Source organism: Aulonocara sp. 'chitande type north' Nkhata Bay, linkage group LG11, assembly GCF_057382095.1.
Source record: "Aulonocara sp. 'chitande type north' Nkhata Bay isolate Kocher_YH1m ecotype deep benthic linkage group LG11, A_spYH_male_GT1.1, whole genome shotgun sequence".
NCBI classification, from domain to species: domain Eukaryota; kingdom Metazoa; phylum Chordata; class Actinopteri; order Cichliformes; family Cichlidae; genus Aulonocara; species Aulonocara sp. 'chitande type north' Nkhata Bay.
Window position 1 is genome coordinate 35415745 of NC_141354.1, and position 25068 is coordinate 35440812.

The 25068-nt window shown below is 43.8% G+C and overlaps 1 protein-coding gene across 3 annotated transcripts in view; it reads left to right on the top strand.

Moving 5' to 3' along the window:
• The window catches only part of satb1b (SATB homeobox 1b), a 56373-nt gene that overhangs the window by 24469 nt on the left and 6836 nt on the right, over positions 1–25068 (top strand). For all 3 annotated transcript variants that reach the window (XM_086312332.1, XM_086312331.1, XM_086312333.1), the window contains exons 6-11: positions 3081–3192; positions 4297–4374; positions 7252–7751; positions 9965–10177; positions 13205–13276; positions 13725–13880. In XM_086312332.1, the coding sequence (XP_086168458.1) occupies positions 3081–3192; positions 4297–4374; positions 7252–7751; positions 9965–10177; positions 13205–13276; positions 13725–13880 (1131 nt within the window). The remainder of the gene's footprint in view (positions 1–3080; positions 3193–4296; positions 4375–7251; positions 7752–9964; positions 10178–13204; positions 13277–13724; positions 13881–25068) is intronic.

Consider the following 25068-nt stretch of genomic DNA (forward strand, 5'->3'; position numbering starts at 1 on the left):
CTTCTTGCCCACCCCCTGTTCACTCTCGCTGGGCGGCCCCTGATGCACCAGCTGCTGCGTTGTGTAGCAGCAAATAGTCATCAAAATGCCATCTTTTGCAGGCCTTCACCACCTCGGCTGCCACAGGCATAACCTGGCTGCCAGTGCGTGTGTGTGTGTTAGAATGAAGGAAGGGGAGGGGTCATCCCAGTTGAGGTGGATATGTGCCATAATTGAGCTCTGTTAGATGTTGGCGAGAGACGAGGCGCAGTGTTGCAAATGGGATGCGCTTTTTTCCCCAGCTGATTCAAGACATCAGGCTAAGTTGGAATGCGTGTTGGTGTTTAATTGTGTATGTGCTTGTGTGAGTTTGTGTAACAGCACCATGTGTGTTTGTCTGCAGGGGTTGTACTCTGTATGTGTGTGTGTGTGTGTGTGTTTGCCAGTGTGTATATACCACACTCTAACACTAGCAGCTGGGTGCCTACAGTACCTGCCTGCTGCACTGCTATTTTCTTACACACACACACACACACACACACACACACACACACACACACACACACACACACACACACACACTCTTTCCTCGCTCTTCCTGTCTCCCATGTTGGGGAGTGGAATAGATGTTGGGGACCGATAGTAGCCCAGTGCCACTTCCTGGTCTTGCTGATAAGCTCTCTGTGCTGCAGATGGCTATCACTTAAAGGGTCCACACACATGCTCATGCACAGAGACACACCCGCAAACTCTCACACACACACAAACGCAGTCATGCTACCTGTTGACAAGCCCTAGCACAGCCCTCCCGCTGGCACCGCAGTGGCAGCAGAGGCTCTGGTTATCTGCTTGATTTCACTTAGTGCGTATGCATGTGTGTGTGACAGAGCGGTGGGGAGAGGGAGAGAATAGGTGTGTGTGTGTTGTTTCGTTCTCACATACACACAGGGCCCCCTGTGAGAGGTAGAGTGATGTATTGAGGGAGAGGGCTGATTAATGAGGAGCGTTTATTAGAACATCTGTGTCAAAGATGGCGGAGAAAGAGGGAGCGAGAGAGATAGGGGAGAAAGACGGGAAGTGAGGGAGAAAAAAGCACACCGTCTTTTGCAGGCCTCCTGTTTGTTGCCTGGAGCCGCCTAAGCCCAGATATACTGTAAATAAAAGATGCCAGGCTGGAGGAGAGGAGTTCATTATCCCCCTGACTTAAAGGCGAATTCTTCTTACGTTTTAAATATGTGGTTTGCAGATGGATCTTTGGGTGGGGACGTGGAGTTGGAGAGAGACTGTCAATGTAGGACCAGAGAATTTTGAACTTGCAGCTACTATTTCCTAATACCAGTATTGTATAAAAATGAGTCAGTTCATGCATAAAAGTGTGACCCATTAAACCGAACCTGAACTCCGTCAGCGCTTCCGTTGAATGAAGGCTTTTCAATATATTGATAAAAGACTGCTTTGTTGTAGCGTACAAGTCCAAATGCAGACCTTTTCACCCTCCTGTTTTTCATCATGCCGGGATGATGCACCGCAGCATGGTTGGCACAAGTTCTCACCCAGCTGCACGAATGTGACTCGCCTCACCTGCCTGAATTTGCCTTTAAAGAAAAAGAAAGAAAGAAATATTAATAATAATAAGCAGCTGAATGTTGAACTTGACTCCACCTGGTACAAGCAGGTATAGTAGTAATTGTGTGTGTGATAGTTGGTGTCTTTTGTCATTTCCATGACACAAAATTCGATGTCTTCCTAAACATGTAATTGCTTCTTTTCCAACCTCGGCTGGGTTTTAATATTACTGAACCAAGACTTGGCTAGCACAGAGCTCTAGCTTTTATAACGTCTCCTGTGTGGTATTCTCTGTCTCAAACAGAGGAATGGAAAATATTCCTCATGTAAATCTTTTAGGAGGAAGCTGGTTAAAATTGTGCCTTACCTGCTGCTTTTTTTTTTTTAACAAAAGGAACCTGTGTCTGTCTTGTTTCTTTTGGGTGGCTCGTTCCTACCATGTCTAAAGTTTTCGGTGCGTCACACTTAGCTGCAGCGCTGCTGTATAAGGTGCGGCGTACGGCTTTAATCCGGAGGTCAGGAGTTCAGAGTTTGATCGACCTTTTTGATGGCACAGCTGTCACCCTTTAACCTCCTTTTGTGGTGAAAAGCTGGAGCCAGAGAACCAGAATCATCCTGTGGCTGTTCATTTCTGCTCACACTGCCATGCTACTCTGCCAGAAGGTTCCCCCCACCATCCTCCAAGCGCATATATTATAGAAAATGATAAAGATGGCATACCTATAATTTGAAAACAGATGGTTTGGTTCTTTTGAATATTTATAACAATCAAAAACAATTTCTCCTGTGCCAACCTCGCTATTCACCCGGAGGCCGGCAAGGTGTTAAAACATTCATTTTAATGAAACTGGATGGGAAAGAGGAAAAAAAACAGCTCTTTGTTTTTCCCAGGCGAAGGAGAGCGGTTGAAGTAAATGTTGAGAGGGCAAAGAGGCGACTGTATAGGGGGGAGATGGGAGCACGTACGCATCGGAGAACGACATGCTCGGTGCGGCCCCCAATCTGCTCGAAGTCGTTGTCTTTAACAGATTGTATAAATAAAGAGCCGCAAAATAAAAGAGGTTTATCTGTTTACATCGCCGAGCTCCCCAGGTGCTGATATTCAATAAGCAGCTATCTTCTTTTCCTTTCAAAGGTAAATATCTTTCCCACTGCATGCTCATGGAGTGAGCAGATGTAGAGCTCAGGTGACCTTATAAGTGACCCAAAAAGTTCAGACAAACTCATCGGCATTTGATAAAAAAAATAAAAGTAATTGATTAATTAATAAGAGATAAATCCCCTTCTTTGGTTTAATTTGTTTTACCTGTAGAAGAAAACAATCTCAGATTTCTGCATGTCTGATACTTTTCAGTTAGCTTTTTTCCCCTGGTACTGGGTTTTACTCGATCCCTATATTTTATTTGTTTTGACAAGCTACAGTGTTACTGCATGTTTCACAAGCTTTACTATTATGTCTGCATTTTCCACAATGAGAATCTAAAGTCTCTCTCTCGTTTTCTCTCCCTCTCCCTCAATCAATCTCTCTCTTTCAGAGTATGATTTCCTCCATTGTGAACAGCACTTACTATGCAAATGTGTCGGCGGCGAAGTGTCAGGAATTTGGGCGCTGGTATAAACATTTCAAGAAGACAAAAGATATGATGGGTAAGCAAAACGGAGGGGCGCAAAGTATGGCGCTCACACTTTTGTCTCTTTGCACACACATTCTCTCTCTCACACACACACACACACACACACACACACACACACACACACACACACCAGTCACCATTGCAATATGTTCCCTAACCAACCGTCTCTTTGTCTTCCTGCTGTTGCATGAAGCAGAAATACATTTTTATTTTGTTGTCTAATAATTTAAGCTCACTGCAGGCAGTGTTACAGTTACACACAGTGTTAACTTTGCTTCATCCATTATTGCTTTAACTAACACTAATGCAAGAGCCAAAGTGACCCAAGATGTTTTGTTTTTTGTTTGTGTGTGTGTGAGTGAACAAAAGGCAAGTATGACTTCAGCCGGCCTAGTCTAAAATTCAATTAGATTTTCTTATCAAACTTCTACCAACACGTGCTTTATATAATCGCAGAAAAATCCCCTTTGACCTGCCAGGAAATGAGGTTATATAATAGCAGTAGCACCCAAGCTGCAGATAGCACGCCGATATATTTTTATGTCTTTTGATTCAGCAGAACAGCGCTCTGTTGTGAGCTGGTTTAATGCTGAGATATTAGCTTTACCAATCTGTTGAACATTATCTTTTTTCTTTACCAGTGTGCTGCTGCTGCTGCTCGCAGTGATGATAGACACAGATATTATATCAAAATGTTTTCACAGCCTTCCATGCAAATAGTGTGTTGTGATCATATCTTATCTGATGTTTTTTTTCCCCCCTCCATCAGTTAAAGTAGCAACATACACTGGGAACTTTATTTACTCGAGACCTGCTGTACTTTAGTACTCTCTTGCATACACCTACACATTTTCTGTCACAGTTGTTTTCTTTTTGGTTTTATGTTCCTTAAAAGTGGAAGCGCTGCAGCTGCCAGTCCGGCCTCAGTTTTAAATGCTGATGTTTTAAATGTCATATTTCTGCTTAGCTGGAGTGGGAGAGACAAATTGTAGAAAGCCTTAACCCTGTCTTTCTTTCCTCACAACTCTGCAATGTGTGTGTGTGTGTGTGTGTGTGTGTGTGTGTGTGTGTGTGTGTGTGTGTGTGTGTGTGTGTGCCTCGCTATTTGACTATTCAGGCATGCGTCAACCCTCCCAGCTGGAGGGGTACCTGGGGACGTGTGTCCTCCGTGAGAGCCCACGTGCCAATGCACTAGGTATGTTGCAACATGGGCACACACACAAATACTCACACACACACACTGTAGAGGACTTTGCTTTGGCATTAATTAATTGTGCGGAAACTCAGTATAGCATTACTTACGGTGATGTCAAACCTGATCCTTACAGCCTTTCTCCTTGTTTGTACCTGTTTCTTGTAATGAGATTATACAGATTAATACACAAAGATAAACACACAGTCACTTTTTGAGAAACTTTCCTTTATACTCAGACTGTGACCTTAATTGCCGTTAACAACCAGACTTTCCAAAAACTGAATCACAATTATAATCTTGATCCAAAAACCACCAACAGTCATTTTAAAGTCACAATTAAAACAAAAAAAAATCGCTCTGTTAACTTTAACCCACAGGCTACACGTGGAAATCTCCATCTCAGTCACAACTAAACTTAGAGTTCCTTTACAATTTGAGAATCAATCTAAATGATTTATGCTTGTCTTTTAAAAAAAAGCAATAATTACTACACAGTTGTGTTTTTTCTTTGTATGATACTCTCTGAGGACTTCGAATCCTGATAAGAACCTAACCACAGATGTGTACGCACACAGAGAAGCAGCGATAGCATCTCAGGATGTACTCGTACACACTCAGATAAACTCACACGCGCGCACGCCATGTTAGCCAAACCTCAGAAGCAAAAACTTTGGCACATGAGCCTCAGGTGCCCACCACATGCCCGTGGCAAAACCTCCTGCCCCAGTCCAACCTCAGTATTTATGATGGGCTGTTGTATGTGGCCACAAATGGCAGCAAGAGAAAAAACACTGGTGAACTGCCAAGCATGAAGGCTGCGAGAGAGAGAGGGGCGGGGGGCACAGCAACCCTTTGTGTTTTGAAAGCAGTGTCTTATGTGACTCTAAATTCACTTCAGCACATCATGTTCAGTGAGTAGCTTTAGCCTGAAGTCAAGGGGAACAAGTACCTGGTCACAGGTACTCTCTGTCAGCTGAAGTGGGTGCCAGCGAGTGAGCGCAGGGAAGGAAACAGGAGCAGGAGTTGGGTCAGTGTCTCTCTCTCTTTCTCGTTCCCTCATTCTCTCGCTCTCTCTCTCACTCCCAGTCACAAACACACACTCCCTCCCTCCCTCAGCCCACATCCCATTCCCATTGTGTGTTTAATCCGGGGCTCTTTTGTGGCAGGATTCCACACGAGGACTCCCGCTTCTGTGGCAGCCTTTTTCTCCCAGGGCCTGCCATGCTCTTCTGTCACCCCTTCTCTTTTCAATTTGCATGGAAATGCCTCCATGTGCCTGTGTGTTTGTGTGTTGCGAGTATGCCCCCCAGCAGTCTGTGTGAGCGAGCATATGCGCACTACGCACATACACACATTCACATATGAGTGAAAAGGCACACCATACCATCAGAGCCAGGGAATGCCAGGGATTATGGAAAGAGATGTGATTATTACCAAGATTTTTATTTTTTGTTGCCCCCCCCCCTCCACATCATTTGTTTTCGACAAACACTCAATAGACCCGTCTTGGCCGGGTGTTTTGTGCTTGCTGACAGTTAAGAAACAGGCAGCTCAAACACACGATTATTGTGGGTATTTTTGGAAAACATCCATGCACTTAATCTTTCATCTGCTGAAAAATTCAGCTTGTTGAAGACCCCCCCCCAAAACCACCCCTTCCCTTAACAGCAATTTATGCTTTTCACATTCTCATACGATGCTTTTCTGTGGGATGTGGAGGCCGCAGCACACTTCTGAGGTGTTAATGTTGCCATCCGTATGAATTCTTAAATACTGCCCCCTCACTCACTCGGCATAGTACATGCAAAGAGCCTCAGCATATGTGAATTCCTTAAAGAGAGGCGGTAACCTGAAAACATTCAGCTGCTCCAAATGCTCATTCACTTCGTTGTGGGTAGCACTTTAAATGTTAAATCATTGTTTTCATCCTCTAAGCACATAATTTAAACCTGTCTTAAAATATTCCCCAGCAGCCATTATGGACTTAAAGATTCCCAAAGCAAGAGATGCTGCAAAAATCTCCAAAATGCCATTAAATGACGGCACATAGAATTTTTTTTTTCTCACAGACAGTTCGAGTCAAAACCGTTTCAGTATTTCAAACAGGGCAGTTCCTCAGGTTACTCGTTCTGTCCTCCAATGTACCCCTCCTTTCTCTCTTCGCTGTTCCAAACATTTTATATTTAAACCATCCTCCCCTAAATATGTCATATTGGCTAGCTTGTGTTCCTTATTTTAGAATTAAGGATGCAAAGAGAGAATCAGATTTAGCTGTATTGCTTCTGCCTCTGTGCATGCACATACACACAAACACGCACATATCATTTCTGTACCTACACACACACACAAGAATTTTTTTTTTCACATGATGAGGCCACAGACATTCTGTACTTAATTTCGAAGGCATGGTTAGTGGAAGACACAGGTCAAACACAATGAGGCTCTTTTATCTGCGTTTCCATCTTTTTCGTTTTTCTCTTTTTTTTACCCGGTCATTGGCAGGGAGGAAGAGGCCAGTGGAGAGTTCTGGTTAGGGGGAAGATTCTAACCTCCCGTTGCTTTTCGTTGGTTTCTTAGATATGTGCGAGCTTCACAAATGAATTCCCTTCTCATATAATGTAAACAGGAATGTAAGCTGACAGGCTTAGATTGACTCGAGGCAAACATTTGATCTGATGCAGGCCGGGTCTGTTTCATTTCTTCTGATTAGAGAGTATGACTATGGTGCCATTAAACTGATGTTCATGATTGTTAGATGGCTATCTGCTAGTTTTTCTTTTTACGTCATTCTCCGCGCCTGTTTTTTCCTCCTCTGTTTTCTTTGTGCAATTTAAGCCAATCATTTGTTCCTGTCTATTTTTCTTTGTCTTTCTCCAGCGGAAATGGACGGCTTGTCCGACCTCTCCCCACCTGGCTCTAACCACAACCACAACCACCTGAGTTTTTCCCAGCAGCAGCAGCCGATCCCCGGCAGCACAGCGGAGCAGACTCCTTCGTCGCCGGTGCCGCCGCTGCCTCATGCTCCGCCGCCGCACGGTGGTCAAACGGGAGGCCGACAGCCCCAGCTCCCCGGTCTGCATCACCCGGGCTTGGTGTCCACACCCATCAGTCCCCAGCTGGTCAACCAGCAGCTTGTGATGGCACAGATCCTCAACCAGCAGTATGCAGTGAACCGGCTGCTGGCGCAGCAATCCCTGTCACAGCAGTACCTCAACCACCCACCTGTCAACCGCAGCTCCCACACCAAGCCTCTGGAGCCACAGGTGGCATCGAACACAGAGGTTTCCTCTGAGATTTACCAGTGGGTGAGGGACGAGCTAAAACGGGCTGGCATCTCACAGGCTGTCTTTGCCCGTGTGGCCTTCAACAGAACACAGGTGAGGAGATCGAATTGTAACAGAACTGACCTCAATCAGTGGGTTATATTTAAACTGGAAGAAAATTATAAAAAACATACTGCATCTGCCTACATCATACAGTCTTCATTCATTTTTTATCAATACTGTGTATATTCAGATGTTAATAAAGTATTTAAAATATGGAAAAGGTACCTTTACATCCCCTTAAAGTTCTTTAGTTGTAAAATCAAGTGGCACCGGTGAAATTCAGCCAAATACTCCCAACCAAAATCAAACCAAAAACATCAGCTTTTATCTCCCGTAGTAACACATCAAGTGTATATCTTACAACAACATCCTGTTTGAAAAGGAAGCGTATCACATTATCATTTCTACAATTTCACGAGATCTCTCTCGCTATGAAATGTTAGGAAAGGCTTCTGTATGAATCCACTGCTTATTCATAATTCTCACACACTCCAGTAGTCTAGCACCTCTGCTTCACTTGAAGACAGCTGGCAGGCTGCCATGTGAAAGACCCAGGTTCGGTCATGGCATCCGTTCTCTCTCTGCCAAAAATATGTGGTTTCACTGCAGAGTCAGAGGCCTAACAGACATATCAACAGACACACAGATGGCAGCGTTAAAGCCTTAAGACGTACTATCTGTGTTGGGGGGTTGACAACAAATCTCATTACCTCTCCATTTTCTTTGAAGTTCTATATGTGAAAAAGAAAAGGGGGGAAAAAGAGCGATAAGGATCTATTGGAGTTAGAACGTACAGCAACAAAAATTATGTGAGTGTTTGTGTTACTTACTCAGACAGTGGTGGTTTTGTGCAGCATGGCAGGCTCCCACACAAATAGAGCCTTATCGGTGGCTGATGTTAGGAATTAGTCCAACGTGCCTTCGGAGGATTATTTATTAGGTTTGTGTTTCTTTACAAAGTCTGCATTAATAAAAGGACAGGGGAGGGAGGTGTTGGTTAGCAGGGTGAAGAGGCCTCTGTCAGTGCAGGAGGTGGATCAAAGGAGCAGAGGTTGCTTTTTTTTTAATGGGGTGGAAACTACTCAACCCAAAGAGACAGATAGAAATGGTTGATGGTGAAAACTGATAAGCATGTTCACACTGAAGAATGCAAACAGACACACATAGAGTTCAAGCATAAAAAGGATATACTGCTAATCTGTCCTCTGACAATGTGTATCCATCAAGTACACAGTCACACCAATAAAAATGTGTGGTTTGTTCACACATGTCTGCATACCACAGACCTGCATATTTTAAACATGACATATATGGCTGCATATATTTTAATAGTCACCGAAGAAACACCGCCAATCGCATATTGCAGTTCTGATCATTAGCCCGAGAGGACTCGAATGCTTTAAAAATAAATAAATAAAGGCACAAATCTGTTTTTACCATCACTTTGTTTTATTACCAAATCACACGTATTGATGGTGAGAGAAGCGGAGCGATGGTTTGCACAGTGTGTGGCCAAGAGCTGATGAAAAGGCCCAATCACACGTCTCTGATAATGGAGTCATCGCCGTCTCATAATGATGGAATTGAGCGCTATTGAAAAGTAAACAGAGGATACACTGATTGCCCGCTGAACAAGACAAGATGTTTCAGGCGAGTAGCTCCGCTCTTATCCAAAGCAGTACACGACTCAAAGAATATGTCCAAGATGTGCTAAATACCACCCATGTGCGATGGGTTCAGAGGCCACACACAAGTTTCAGTAAAGTGGGTTTTTTTCCCGTCATCTCCACAAATGATCATGGATGAAGTGCTTTAGACTGACAGAACAGTATTGTTGTACTTCCAGACAAAAGCCCTGCAGAGAGTCATGAGGATATGATGGGATGATTTTATAACATTAATAATGGACTGCTCTCTGTAGACAAAGCTCCTGCAAGTCTGTGAGAGGTGGAGACTCTCATATAATCAGTTGACTCAGAAAAGAAAGCGTGTGTGAGAGCATCACAGTTCCATTGTCATTAGAGTCTCCATTTACACTTTACTGTCTTACTTAAGAACCCTCTAATGTGATTATTCTCCTTATTGGTTACCACCGTGACCCCTGCTTCACATCTATTTCCCGCTCTGGGAGCCTCTTACTCTCTCTTCCTCTTTCACTTTTCTTTGATGCTGCTCTCCGTCCACTGCTCTTTTGGCACCTTCTCGTTTCTTTTTCTTTTTTTCTTTTTTTAAATATATATACTAAATGTGGTTTCATCATGTAGGGCTTACTGTCTGAGATCCTGCGTAAGGAGGAAGATCCCAAGACGGCGTCCCAGTCGCTACTGGTCAACCTGCGCGCCATGCAGAACTTCCTGCAGCTGCCGGAGGCCGAACGTGACCGCATCTATCAGGAGGAGCGGGAGCGCAGCCTCACGGCCGCCTCTGCAATGGGCTCCGCTCCGCTCATCAGCACCCCATCCAGCCGACCTGTACAGGTAAATTATTGTTTCTGTGGATGCTCTTCTGTGGTTATACAGCATGTTGTAATAACCTAAAAAAAACTTGCTTAAGTAGAACAGGCCCCTGCTGCTTATAGTGGATGCTGGGGTGGTGGATGGGTTCAACCAGCAGACACACATGCAAAGTTATGGAGCTTAAATACGCCACCAAATTAGGACGGTGAACTTGACATATGATGTGAGATGAGGCTGTGCTCCACTGGTAGCAGAAGTGTGATGGATAAAACACAAAGCATCAGCAGTTGTAGTAAATACTTTGTCAACTTTGGGACCCAAAAATCATGTAGTATTGCCAACCGAACCCAGATGTTTATTGCCATTACCCTGCTTATTAAACTCCACAACTATTCTGTTGTGTGGCCAACTCAAAGAAAACCCTTTCTGCTCCGAGTCAGAGTAATCTGAAATGAAGTGACAGTTCTTTAAAGTCCTGTGGCTGACAAAAAGCAAAGAAAATCTACTTTCTACACGGTTATAGTTTTCAGTGTGCACGCAACACTCAGGGCTGATAAATCTACATTTCTACCCCATAAAACGACATATCTGAAGGGATCTGTTCCTTTGAACTGTTGAGCCAGCTCTGCCGAGATGTTGTTGGTATTTCATGAATGTGTTTACACGCAGTGAGCAACGGGTAAAGGTATGCATGCGTGAGAGCAGGTTGGATTGAGCTGAGAATGTCTGTCCGTCCGTCTTTGTGTTGGGATCACAGACAGACAGACAGACGTGTGAATCAAACCTCGTGACGCGGGCGCTTTTTTAGAGGTGCTGCAAACCACACAAGGTCAAACAAAACGCTATTTCCTTTTTCTTTCTTCTTCAGAAGATTCAGTCAGTTGGTATAAAACATTTGCGCGATGTTAAATATTTATACTGTACAAACACAGGCACCTCATGCACTCATTAGCACACTCTGTTTTCTGGGACAACAACAAGCGTGTGTACAAGAACAACCCCAACACATTGTTTCGTTGCATACTTCACATTCCCCTCTATTGTATCAGCCTCTCCAGAAACACATGGAACAAATAAAAGTCTGTCAGTGGTAAAGAGAACATACTTTACATTCTTCCTGCATGTAAATGAGTTGTGCATCATCCCCGCCCTCACCACACAGGTGAGAATGGTGCACAAATGATGGATAATTTTTTGTGCTAATTTTGACCTTTTACCATGCATTAGGCAGCATTAACAGCCCTCCCATTTCAAAAAAATAAAGCTCACTCGGTGATGACAAGCTCTGTGAAAGATCAAACATCGTTTAGTCAGTGCGTCTTTCAAAATCGCTTCGTACCACAGCACAACTTTGTACCCTCGCCGCAAATCAGTGTCCCTCATTTGAAAGGTATGTGGCAACTTTCTACCACTTAAGCCCATTTGAAGTGCGGTCAGCTGCATTTGGGAGGTGAGAGGGCCAGACAAAGGCTTCTTCTGTCCTGTCTCCGGTGAAAATTTGGCTTTTATTTAGGTGCGGAGGAGAGTGAGATAGAAGCCCCAGCCCACCCATCTTAAAAATCAATCTTCCCTCTGAAAAGGCTCAGCGTGGTGGCAGTGGCCGGCTGAAAAGAAAGAGTCGTACTGTGAAGCAGCGGTGCTGAACTTAAAGCAGGAGCATTTTGCAGTTCACGGCTCATCTTTACAATCTCAGGCTGTGCCGGCACAGGACGGGAACTCAAAGCAGCAGAGTGAACTATCGCACAGGAATTTATTGATGTAAAAAAAGGAAAATAAAAGAAGGTTTTGGCAAAATAATCTGCTTCTAGTGTTCCTGTTAGTGTCCTTAAAGCCAAGGCAGGAACGTGGAACTATGAAGTGCCTGTTAAGTTCATATCAGGCTTATCTTAGCATATCTGCAGTGAGCTCACAGAGCTGCAGAGGCACATAACGAAACAAAATAAAACAGAAATAAATCTCCAAGGCGGAGAATAAAGGCAGTGGCTACAGCATGGTGTAGAAAATTCAAATCCTGCTTTCTGATTTTTATTTTCACATCACTCAAAATACTGTTGGCACATCAGTACAATATCTCAAGGCCTAATATGCTTCACCTGTATGACTTAAACCAATTGACATTTATCATATAGACCTGTTTTCTGTCCTTCCTCTCACGCGCACACACAGATTTGCACACTCATACACCTGGCCATCTGCCAGCCTCTCCTATGAAGCAATGCGGTGTGAATTTAAGCACATAAATCAGACAGGGTGGCAATTGAGCCTGAGACAGAGGAGGGTTTTTATTGGCCTCATAAAAACAGATGCAGAGGTATGTTTCTCTCACATGTACCGATGGCTCGGCTCGACTCTCCCAAAGCCAGTTAGTGCATGTCTCTGCCTTAACAATTTGCTTGACACGGTACCCTCCTGCTCCCGCTGACAAGCCCGTGTCGAGCTGTCATAAAACAGGATAAAAGGCCCAGAAATTCTCAGACATTCCACTTTCACCACAAATTTCAGAGATTGTTTTTTAACACATAAAGGAGCTCGTATTAGGTGTCTAGACAAATACTTGAATATATATGTTTTTTGATCACCAGTTCCATCGTGAGATGGTAGCTGTTGGTGTTATTATGGTTTATTTGAATGCCATTTACTTGTACCCACACCCAACCCTGTCGATGGTTCCTTTCAAAAAGACTCGTATGGAATGATTCATATGCTAATGGTTCTTGGGTAATGCTTTTATTAGGATACTTGTTACCTTGTCAAAGGATTTTCGTCAAGATGCAACAAGCCGCTGAATGAAGATGATTTGATTTCACTTGACTTACATTTATTTTTTAATCACCGGCTTGACATAAGAATAATAACGTTTCACACAACACATCTAAGTGTTTTTGAGCAAAGTAAGGCTGGTGCTGTGTGTGGGTGAAATCTACACTCGAGCGCGCGGGTGTGTGTGTAAGAGTTGGCTGCATGCATGATCATGTGTTCAGACAGATTCCCTTTATTATTATTTTTTCTTATGTGAGCCTGAACAAATATGGTTGTGTTGTGTTCTAGCCCCGAAGGGAAGACTGTAACAGCGTAAGGCCGGAGGATTGGAATCCCCGAATCCCTGTGGGCATTTCACCTGTGAGCAAACAACTTCACCCCTTCACTTCCCCAACCCCAGCACTGCCAACTGAGCAGATACATTCTCATTGAAAATACAAGTCACTCTCATTGACAACAATATCCCTATGTCAGTGCAATTTTAGTGTTTTCTATGTTTATGAAGCTGGAAAGTTATTTTTCAAGCGCGAGGCAAATATTAATTTCTCTGTCTATCAGCGCAAAGTGTTATCAGAAAGTCTGGAACAATAAAGTTAAATTACATTACATTACTCTGTTGCAGTATTTAGTAAACCAACTGTCACACAACACTAATAAAAAAAAATCTTCAGACAGAGTAGAGAGTCCAGGTCCACACATGCAATCTAAACCTGCCAAATACAAATAGAATCTTATATCTAACAACATATTAGAGTTTAATAAAACCGGGAAAGCCTTTAAATCAAATGTTTGTTCTTTTTATTACCAGGTTAAACCGTCACCGCTGCCCAGCGAGTGGAACGGCAAGGCAGACAGCTGCATCCTCAACATCAACTCCACCATCTACGATGAGATCCAGCAGGAGATGAAGAGGGCCAAAGTGTCCCAGGCCTTGTTTGCAAAGGTGGCGGCCTCCAAGAGCCAGGTAGTGAAATACACACTAAAGAACTGTCGCAAATTGTCCTCTGTGTTTAGGTAGCATAATTTGTTAATTGGATCGTGCTTTCTAAAGTAGAGCTGTACTGATATGCCATAAATCCAAGCCTGAAAGTCCAGACGGGCATACGTAATTGTCCAATGTCCACACACGTGCAGACACAGCCTTTGTGTTTAAAGCCAGAAATTGAGGACCTTTTGTCTCTGATTGGTGAACTCTGGTGAATTTCCTTCAATGCGTGTGTGCAGGAAAACTGTACATCTCCATCAAAGGTTGGAGACGGCGCATAAGGAAACTTAGCTCAGTGTATCAGTGGAGCGATTTATCGTCATAATGACACATGTCTTCTTTATTGTGGGTTTGGAGTTTAGCAGTCGACACTGTTTCAACACCAAACAAACCTGTTTATATTAGCTCCACTCAGTTAGATGATGATGGGAGCCCCTGTCATCTTCTCACAAAGAGCGCAGAGCTCACACAACACAAGCTTGTGTGTGTTGGAAACAGAGGGTGAAAACATAGCGCCAGTTTAACTCTTTATTAAAAGCAATTAAAAATGTAGCACTGAGGACTTATTATTAAAGGTTTTCGTGTGTCTGTCGCAGGCAGAGTTGGGAAGATTTCCACAATTGTGCTTGATGAAGAAGATGGTGGGGGGGAGAAATAGATCACCAAGGGCGGAATAATCTTGAAATATCTGCAAAGGCTTTATTTTTTTCTTGCTGATTAGGATGATTATAGCCCCAGATAGCTTTGTTTTACCAAATTGCAGTTTGATGCACAAACCACTGTTTTTGTTAAGGAGTTCAAAGACTCCTTGGAAGGATAGAGAAAAGGGGGAGAGTGAGGCGGTCGCAGTATTAACTCGCTCATGTCTCTCTCTTCTCAAATGACGGTTTGTCTGGGAACAGGTTTCCATCATGCTGTCTCCACCTCCCTCCCATCTCTCTGTCTTGCCCCTCTACCTCTCTCGTTCCCCCGATTTCTGCCTCTCTTTCACGTTCCATTCATGGCAGGCGGGTGTGAATGTGAATTGAGCAGCAGATAAGAAGTGTGCTAATTATGCCTCTGAAAAGGGGCCTGGGAGAGCACTTATCTCTGGCTCTATCTCGTAATGGGCGCTCCCCGGGCAGCTGGTCCTCCCCCCTTACTACCCAGCCGGCATTGCCACATCTACCAGCACCGCCAGGCCAGCGGCTGCTCCTCCCCAGCAGCACCCACGTACTCTGAAAATCAGATGCTGGGACCCAGCTTTCCGCTGCAGTTTCCTCAAAAATATTCAAAAAAGAAATTGTCAATATATATTTTTTTAATTTAAAGCAGGACAGTGGGTTCATTGTGTTAGTTTCATGCTCTGGGCAGACAGTTCAAGCATTTTTATCTTACTATCCTCAATGCCAGCATCGCAGTCTGGATAAAAAAGGGTTTCCTTTCCCTCAATGCTGTGTATAGTATCACTGTCATACACAAAAGTAAATAAATATGGCACTTTGTGTAGGCAACCGCAGGGCTGCAATGATATGTTAAATGATAGATTAGCTAGTTTGCTCGTCAAGCAATGAGTCAATCATTTTTGTCAGGTCTCGTTGTAAAGACTTGCGGAAAGAGTTAATCACCACAACTGAAATTTACAGACGTCCCTAAACACCTCGCAAACAGGCAAACGGCTATGAAAGGTGATACACAGATATAGCGTTACTGTATTGAATAGAAGATGCCTATAAGGATACAATTACTTAACACAAACCATATGGAGCAAGTCTGAGCAGCAGAGCTAATGCTCACTGAGCCAGTTGGTAACTAATCAAATGTAATCTCGCCCTGTATTAATCACTTCCTCTGACATGCAGATAAGGAACAAAGTTGTATTTAGTGAGAACCTTTATTACCATCTTTGTACTCAATTTTACTGCAGTTTTTCGTACAGATTGAAAGTATCCTTGTGGCTGGGAGTGATGAAGCTGCAGTTTACCAATATTCTCTAAATGCCTCACAGACAGGCGATCGGTAGATGTGAAAGTGTAATAGAAGGCAGCTCTTAGTCAAAATACAAAGACTTGACAATACACCCGAAGCAGGTGAACAATTGTCAAGAAATGAGAACAAACCATCCCGCTACCCACACACACACACACACACACACACACACACACACAAGCCCGTTCAGCTATCTTAGTGAGGACCTTCATTGACATAATGGTTTCCCTAGCCCCTTACCCTGACCATTAAAAATGAATGCCTAACCCTAAACCTAACCATAACCTAATTGTAATCCTGACACTAAAAATACATTTTGAGCCTCAAACTTGTGAGGACCGGTGTGTGTGTTCTCACAAGTGACTGTTGGTTCTCACAAGTATAGTAGAATGCAGATTTCGGTCCTCACAAAGATAGCTAGACAGGAACACACACACAGATTCCTAAATAGATAAGAACCAAGCAGACGTCCTGTTCTCTTCCTCAGTGCGTCACCTTGGTTCCTGGGAAATTATGACGGCCATTTTTTTCAAAAGATTGTTGCCGATTTAACAAAACCAAGTGATTAGTCAATATAATAGTTATTGATTAATGATGAAAATATTAGTAGATTTTGAACTATTAAACATGAAATATCATATCCAGTAAAAGTGTGCTGCCTTTATGCTAACTGATAAAAGATGGCACTAGTTTTATTTTAACCAGAAAAAATCATTTTAAAATGTGGTGGTTTGTCGTAGAACACATACCCACAATATGCTCGTTAGTGATTAGCAGTGATTTGTTGTCTCTTTAGTCATATTACATATTATTGGCTGCAGTGGTTACTCATTTTTAAAAGAGGTGTTGCTTTAAAAACATTTTTTAGGTTTTTAAAATGCTAGTAAAATGCTTGTCTAAATCAGTGAGAGGAACAGCTGAATGTATCCATTTATAATGTTCAAAATCATCACTTAAGCTTAGGTCAAGAGAGGTTTGCAGCCTTGCAGGGGGAAAAAAATAACCATCCGAGCCGTGGGTAGAGCACCATGCCAGCAGAGACTGCTGGTACTGTGGTTGGTGATGAGGATGGAGGATGGGCTAGACTGGCAGGATGCCCATATGGGGTCCAGGGAAATAATCATGGGGGGAGGGGAAGGAAGAGGCCTCATCACTGAAACTGGCACTGTCCTGTCTGCTTGGTTTGCATTTCAAACTCTGCCTGTTCAGCTCAGCTTAGGGTTTCCCAGTATGTTTACATAAGCACGGGACCAGGTGACTTGGACACATGCGGGTAGGTGCACACCACTTGGTGTATTTAGAGTATCTGAGACAGCCAAGAAGATGAGAACAGATCTGACAATCTTTAAGGAGAGAAAGATGGGAGATGGTGACCTGACGAAGGCCACGGGCAGCAATACTTTGAGTAGAAAAGTTAACCCGAGCCTGCTCATTGGTTCACGCTCCACTGAGCGTGCGGTTAGGTGTGGAGCATGTACTGTGTGTTTTTCTGAGGAGGCACATTGAATGCGTGGACCAGTGCATGTATACTCCAGTGTGCATATTTATGTCGGCTGGTGTTTGGGGAGTTTTTGGAACGCAGCCATTCTGTCCTCTCCTAGGGCTCGTAACCACTGAAGGCCTCTGCCAGTCCTCACCCTCCACATGCACATATTCAACGTTGCGTTTCAATCACTCTTTTACTGCCACATATTCAGAGTAGTAACTATAGAGCAGTGACTCTAACCCGAGCCATAATACTTTATCAGATTAATGTTTGCTATTTACTTGAAGTCAGACCATTCATTTTTTTAAGCAATCCACAAAGCCATTCTGATTTATTAGGATACATATTGTGTTTACTCTTTGATAAAATCGAAATCATTATTCATGATCCGTTCCTCAATGATTCAGACTGATCGAACGCTCCAAGAATGCTCCATCTCCATTTAGCTTCAGGAGATGTCAGACTTGGAGAAAACAACTGCGCGCTGCTGGTTCAAATCCAGCGTTGACACTGCCAGAAGTTGTGCTATTTGCCAAACGGCCCATTTCATTTTAGCCTGCAGAGGTGCAAGCTATGATCTGGATAGCTTGGAGTTGATGTCAACATTATTAACTGGCTCAGTAGGGCTAGTGCACTATCTAGCAAGCTGCAGTGCTTTGTTTTCATTCATGTTAACAGGGGAGGCTTGCTGTGTTGGCTAGCCTGACGGAGAGGGCAGCTAATATTCAGCTGAGCGATGGGAGGTCGGCTGAGGGTGGGGTGGAGCGGATCGGGGGCATTCCTTTGACACGACTTTTATGTCTAAACATTCCCAACACTTCCTGAGAGGAACTGTGCGGTGGATGGAATCAGAGTCCCTGCTGTCATAAAACAAGCACCCTGGGAGCCCTGCGCACTGCGGGGCTCAAAGCCCTCCGACTCCTCAATGGCCAGTGGAGTACAGAACGCAGTCAACACCACAAACGGCGCCCTCCCTCCCCATCTCTCTTTCTCTTTCTGTCTCCCTCTCTCACTCGCTCATTCTCCCCTGGAAGAGGCTACGCTAATTAGCCAGGCTCTAATGAGACAGAATGGCACTGATCTGGTCCGCCGCTGCGCCACCGGGGGGGCCGAGCAGGGGGGCTGGTGCAGTAGGGGAGAGAGAGGGGGGGGAGGTTGGTGTATGCCATCTGTCACCCTGCACCCGCCTGGCACGGCAGTCCCTGGAGTGGAGGAGGGGAGTGGTGGGGGGCCGGTGATGGCGGGGAGTGAGTGCCTCGTTGGTCTAAGGATATGGACTATTGGGTGAAGGTGGGTGGAGGCGGCGGGTGGGGATACTGATAGGAGGAAGGGAGGGTGACCGCATAACTGTGACTGCTTCATGTTTCCAAAGTTGCTAATTTCCTGTTACGGGTAGAATCCGCTTAGTGGTTTTACATGTTTTATATGGACATGAAAGCTTTTCTTAGCTTTAATCTCAGCCAACTATACCAAACCAGACACACACATGCAGCTCTGCTCCATCCAGTGGCTGCTTTACAAGAGGGGCAGATGGCTGACCTTTTCGGTGTCTCTGTCTAGATTGTGACCGTTCAGAGGTTTGTCTGTTGTGAGGAGCTGCTCGGGGTCGGAATATTAAAAGTCGCGTTTTGCATGAAAATCGTGGCATCCATAGATCGTCAGAATCGACAGTGAAGATGTTACACTGGTACTTGTTACAGTTTTGCATCGCTTCCCACAAGTTTGACTTTTACTGTTACAGCAGTGCTGGCATCAAGTCTTAATTTTTGTTTGTGTGCTTCTCCTCACCTCTCTCTCTCAAATTAGGCAGATCAGAGTGAGCATATCACAGCCCCTGGGGATCTAAAAGGGCCGTGACTGTTTATTAATTGATTTATTTATTTATCTCCCGTGCCTGCTTGGTTATTAGGTTGCCATGGGAAACAGGCTAGGCCAGATCCCCTCCATTATTAAAGACACAATTTCTTGAACTGGAGACCCAGCTGTCTGAATAATTAATTTAGTGAACGAATTATCTTGCAAACGGTAAGTCTTCCCCTCCCTCTGAAATGAGCCTTTCTCTTATTGTTTAATGGACAGTGGAATTCCCACCAGCCTGTTTTCTGAGCCCTCCTCCTCTTAGTGGGAGCACGGGGTCTCACTGAGCATGCTCAGAGCACTTTGTGTCTCTCCTGCCATCTCTCTCACTTACGCCTTACGTGCCACCTCTCACCCCATCTGTCTCCAACCGCACAACTCCCTCCCCCCTCGTCGCCCACCTCCTTCCCTGCAGTCCAAACTAGGAATCTGCCCCGACTGTCAAGACTCCAAATTGTCTCATCCTCATCACCTCTAGTACATTACTGTATGACAAATGTTTCGTGGAGCACAGCAGCTGTTAGCCAGTTCGCTACATAACTGAAGTAGCACTAGAGCTCTCTCGATAAACAAGCCTAACCGATGCTTATTCTGTCACACAGCTCACATCACTAGTTCTCACTGTTTTCTGGCTTGTTAGAAAAAGTTACTCCTATTCCACTGACAGGCACAGGGTTTTGCTAGCTTTTTCTTTCCTGCAAATGTTAGCAAGCTAACCCACTCCCACTGTCTCCACTTCTCCTGACAGACCACACAGGGCTTGTTCTGAGGCCCATTCTCGCTAATCTGATCAGGCAGGCAAATACGCCGGGAAAAGCGCTTTAATGATCCCCCTAATTACCTCAAGTCAATACCAACTGTATTATTAGACTCGGGGAAAATATTCCATTAGGGTGCCCCCCGTGGGAGTCCCCCCTGTGCGCGCTGATGTCACGCGCTGCGCGCCCCCTACGCTTGTAATTAATTTTATTTACACACGCAGGAATGCACAAGGTCGCACCTGCAGCCCGGAGCCGCCCGACTCGGCCCGCCTAATCAGATCTGTCATAATTACCATTCTGCATGCTTCTGACACACGCCGGGAAATATTTCAATTTAACTACAGCCACTAGCTCCGGCAGATGCAGCGTGAGAGAGAGAGAGAGTGTGTATCTGTGCTAGTGTGCGTGCATACAGAGTGTGAGAGAGGGGGAATTGCATGGGGAGATATTAGGACCTATCTAAGTCCTCATCCTGCTTACGTTCACTTGGTTTTGCTAGCATTATTTGTTCTCCTCTCTGTCTTTCAAAATCTCCTCTCTGTCTCTTTGCTTCCTCTGAGGATGACTGCCTCTCACTACTAATCACTTTATCCACATTGAATTCTATTAGTAGGTAAATTTACAATATACTGCATGAACTGAGCCTGACGAAGGGCTTCCAGCCATGTTTCACAGAGACATTTGAGGTTTTTCAGCTATTTTCTCAACATTTGAAAATTGTGATTTTATTTTAAGACAAGTCCCTTCAAATTGAACAGGAAACAAAAAAAACATATATCTTTTGTCTGCCTTTAAATATTTGATCAGTTTCACTAAAATCTGCAAACTTGTCAACAATTAAGAACACTTATTTAGCTGACATAGACAATTTGCAGGTTCCCTGCTATTTCAATCCCTAATTCAATAAGATCAGTCATGATTTATCAGCTTAATTATGCTTTAATATTAGCAATTAAACCCCAGCTTTGAATTAAATCTCAATCAAGCTCTTATAATTGATGGAATCAGACTCCATGTAGGTGCTTTCTGCGTTTGTAATGTTGCTGCAGTTGTTGATTATCTGCAGTTCATCTTCGATGTGTTTGTTGTCTTGTGTGCATTCATCCTCCATCTGCCTCAGCAGTATTGAATAGAAAAGATTATAAACAAGAGGTAAATTTGTGGATGGAGAACAGTGTTTGAACATTCAGTGTGGCTGTGCAGACAGTGCGGATATACAAATATCAGCCCACCACCAGGCTAAACTAGATTATGGTGCAATTTCAACAATACTAATATTTGATACAGAGAGACACGTGTACTGTAGCATCATCAGTGACTCCATTTTCAGCCATTTTGTACACATGAAAAATCTGTGGTGCTTTCCTGGACAAAGAGTCCACTAAAATGTGAAGTTTACCTTCTTAGGAGAGAAAATATATTTCCTGCAAGTGTTTGGTCAGGACTGAGCAAAATATTACAACAGTTTAATTTGTGGATATGCAAATTATAACAATTTTTTTCCTTGGGCTCGGGCAGCGCATTCATCCTGCAGACAATCAGGATTTTCTGCAGGAGGATGACTGTGGGAAAGTCCCTGGTCGTACAATTGTTACTGTGTTATGTGCAGTTGTGTGTGAAGAACTTTGCTGGAAAAGAATAAAATGTGTGGTTAAAAAAAAACGAAACTGTAACCACACAGATGTTTAATGTGCTCCATTTTTGATGGACTGGTCATTTGCCTTTGGTTATTCTTTATGCTCCATCTGCCTCTATTTGGTTGCTCGAAAATACCCTCAATGCTTTATTGGTTCGGCAGCCATGACGTAAACTGCCACACAGAGCTAGTCGGTATTGTTTCTGGGAAGGAGTGCTGACACAGAGAGAGGGCCATTTCCTGCACAGTCATGCCTCGCCCTCACAATGTGCGTCGCGTTAGCTGTCAGTCTGTTATTGTTGTCAACTTGCTTATTGTATCTGGAGAGGTCGCGACCCCTCTTCAGAAAACGCTCGCTGTTTGGCTAAGACTTCTCCGTGTCACAGCTCGAATTGAGATTAAATGTTTGGCATGTATGATTCAGACTGGCGAATCTCTCTCCTAAAGCTCAGCCACTGACATCCTCACAAAAGAAGATAGTAACACAATCTGGCAACCACAATCTGGAAAGCATCCTCTCTGACAAGACATCAGAGTCGTATCAACGAGATTTAATAACTCAAAAAAATAGAGTTTTAAAGGCAAGTTTCTAAAGATTTAGATGACTCAGTTTTTAATCCTTAAAAGCTTTCCTTAAGAAAGAAGCGACCGTACTAGAAATTTCATCATTAATTTCTGCAGTTGCAAATCCAGCCATCCTTGGGGCCTGTCTGTCATTTTACAAAGATGGTCGTTTGATCCGTTTGTTTTGTAGTCTGCCTCCTTCATGAGGGCCTAGGACCTGCGTGTGAATTAGAATCAGATGGTGAGGTTATGAAAAATTATGCAGAGGTAAATAAAAATGTGGCTTAACAATAAATTCAACTCTTTGATCACCATCTGGTGAACAGCCTTAGATACGATACAAAGAAGGGGGTATATTATTAGAAAGTAATAAATGCACTGAACGTTTTTCTCTCGATCCGTTGGAAATGCCTCATACTTTCAGTGCCGTGTTGTCTTCTGTAGTTAATATCCACTCATGAGTTGCTTAGAGAGTCAAACTAGTGATTTGGTGGGTCCCTAGTTTCTCCAGAATTGATCAGATTTAGTACTGGCTCTTTAGTATTGGCGTGGTCTTTCTCAAAAACTATGCATCAAGACATAAAGTCTAGCCAGAAGCGGCATTATAAATGCAACATAAAGCGGCCTGAAACAGAACTCAGTAATCTCCTTTTCAGCAACATTGGATACATTAGTATTTTGTCATATAGCAAAGCCATTTCCAGCACAAACCTTCTCTTAAGTAAAAGAAATAATGCAAACACGATTACTTTGCATTACTTTGGATATATGATGAATGCACAGTTCAGTAATCTTTTCCATTCCAGTAGCGAGACAAATTTGTATGTTCAAATCTTGCTAGCAGACATTTTTAGTGCAAATCTTGCCCTTGTCCTGATCATCTGCCTATCACACGGAGAATGAAAGAAAATAAACACGATTACTTTGGCTACATAATAAATTCCCCGCATAACCCAACATATTCATCTAGCTGCAGCGGTGCAACGATAATCAATGTGGTAAATCCTTAGCTGAACTGCAAATTAATTCCTTCCCTTTAAGCATTGATCACTGGATCACCCCCACAGAGGAACATATATTTGGATTAAGGCCTGTCCTTTTGTTAAAGGGCTAGATGAAGTTTGTGCGAGTTTGTACGTTTGCTCCGAGAAGGCAAACTACACAAACACAATTGAGTTGAACTTGAAGAAGTGTACATTTTTGTCACAGAGTTCATCTGTTACAAGAGATGGGAACAATGTGCTCTTAGTATATTTTTTGGCCGTCCTTCCAATTGCCACTGCAGTTCAATTAAGGCTACTGACCCCGTTTCCACTGCCTTTTCATCCTCACTGTATGCCAGAAACAATTCGTACAGTCAAAGCTTTTTCTGTTTGCTTATAAAGACCCACACGCCGCAAAGGAATCTGGCCCAGAAATGTGCAGTCAATTATTGCTTATTGTTGCGGGAGATTCGCATATGCCGAAGCATCGGGAACATCTCAAGACTCCACCGTCGTCAGCAGATGGGCGTCCACCATGCCGTAATGTATTTACAACATGGCGCACGTTACCTCGCAGGGTTGAACCTGCGTGCGCAGACGCTGGATTGGTGTGCTCGGGGAGGAGAAACAGGTTTGAACATACCGTGTTATCGGCTGCGTTTATCTGCATAGTGTTGCCTGCCAGTGCTGGGCCTCTGCCAGGTTCAAGGAGGAGGAAAGACAGTGATGCATTGTCTTCCCCTTTCTTTTAGCTCGCTCCCTTATTCAGACACAGGAGGTTTGTCTGGCTGTCTCAGAAACCGTCTTCTCCTCCAACCAGCCAGCCACAACAATAGCCACAATCATTTCTTCATCACCGAGTTTCCCTTTTCATTTTTTTGTGTCATCTTGGCCTTTTTTGTCCAGATGGTTAAAATCCAAATGGTGCTCAAAGTACTTTTTGTTGGGTTGAATGTGAGGCATTATTTTTGGTCACGCAGTAATCTGAGAAAGGAGGGCGGGAAAAACCTCAAATGGCAAATTGATGGACATCTGTTGGCTTATTTTAGTTATTTATTTTTGCAGTGGCCGAGGTCAGCTTGATGGGGCTGATAACAAGCAAATGAGATTAGGGGGAAGGTGTTGGTCCAGGCCATGTGACAGACCTCTCCCTGTCTGTCTGCCTGTCTGTCCACTCGGCCTGTCTCACAGCAGAGCCAGATTTTTTTTTAAACGTTCCTCCTTCCATGTTGGGGGTGTTTGCAGCAGTAGTTTGGTGGTGAATGGGTGGGTGGGTTGAGCGGTGAATACCATGCTGTTCTCTGACAGAGCAGGCCTATGCTCTCATTGGCAGCTTGTGACTGCAGCACACATACACGGTGTACTGCATTGCATAGCTGGGTGAATCTTGCGCATGAATTCAACTATTGTGTTGCAAGGAAACCGTTTCTCTCAGAACACCCGGTTACTATTTATATCAATATTATACAATGGTCTGCTGAAGCTCATGGGGCTGTGCTCAGATCTGACCTCTAGGGCCCCGAGGTGCTCTTTTAATTTGGCACCCCATGACCCCGTAGCCCCATGAGCCACCGGTCATGTCTGTTTCAAAACAAGAAAAAGAATCCTTGATTGTCAGTCCAGTTGTTTGAAAGTAATTAATAATTAAGCAACAATGACCCAGAGGCAGCGGATTACAGCGCAATATTGTTGCAGGTGTGTGCCAGCATAGCAAGATAATCCTATGCCTTTCAGTACTTATTGCTTCAATGAACCTGTTTGCAGCATCTGTGAGTTCAACTGAGAGATGTGCTTTGTATCCAAATAAACTGCCTTTCCAGTTCACTACTTAATCTGTGATTTCTGAGGTTATCTAGGTTGGAAAAAATGTGTTTGGATGGACGGATATTTGTATAGTGCTTTTCTAGTCTTG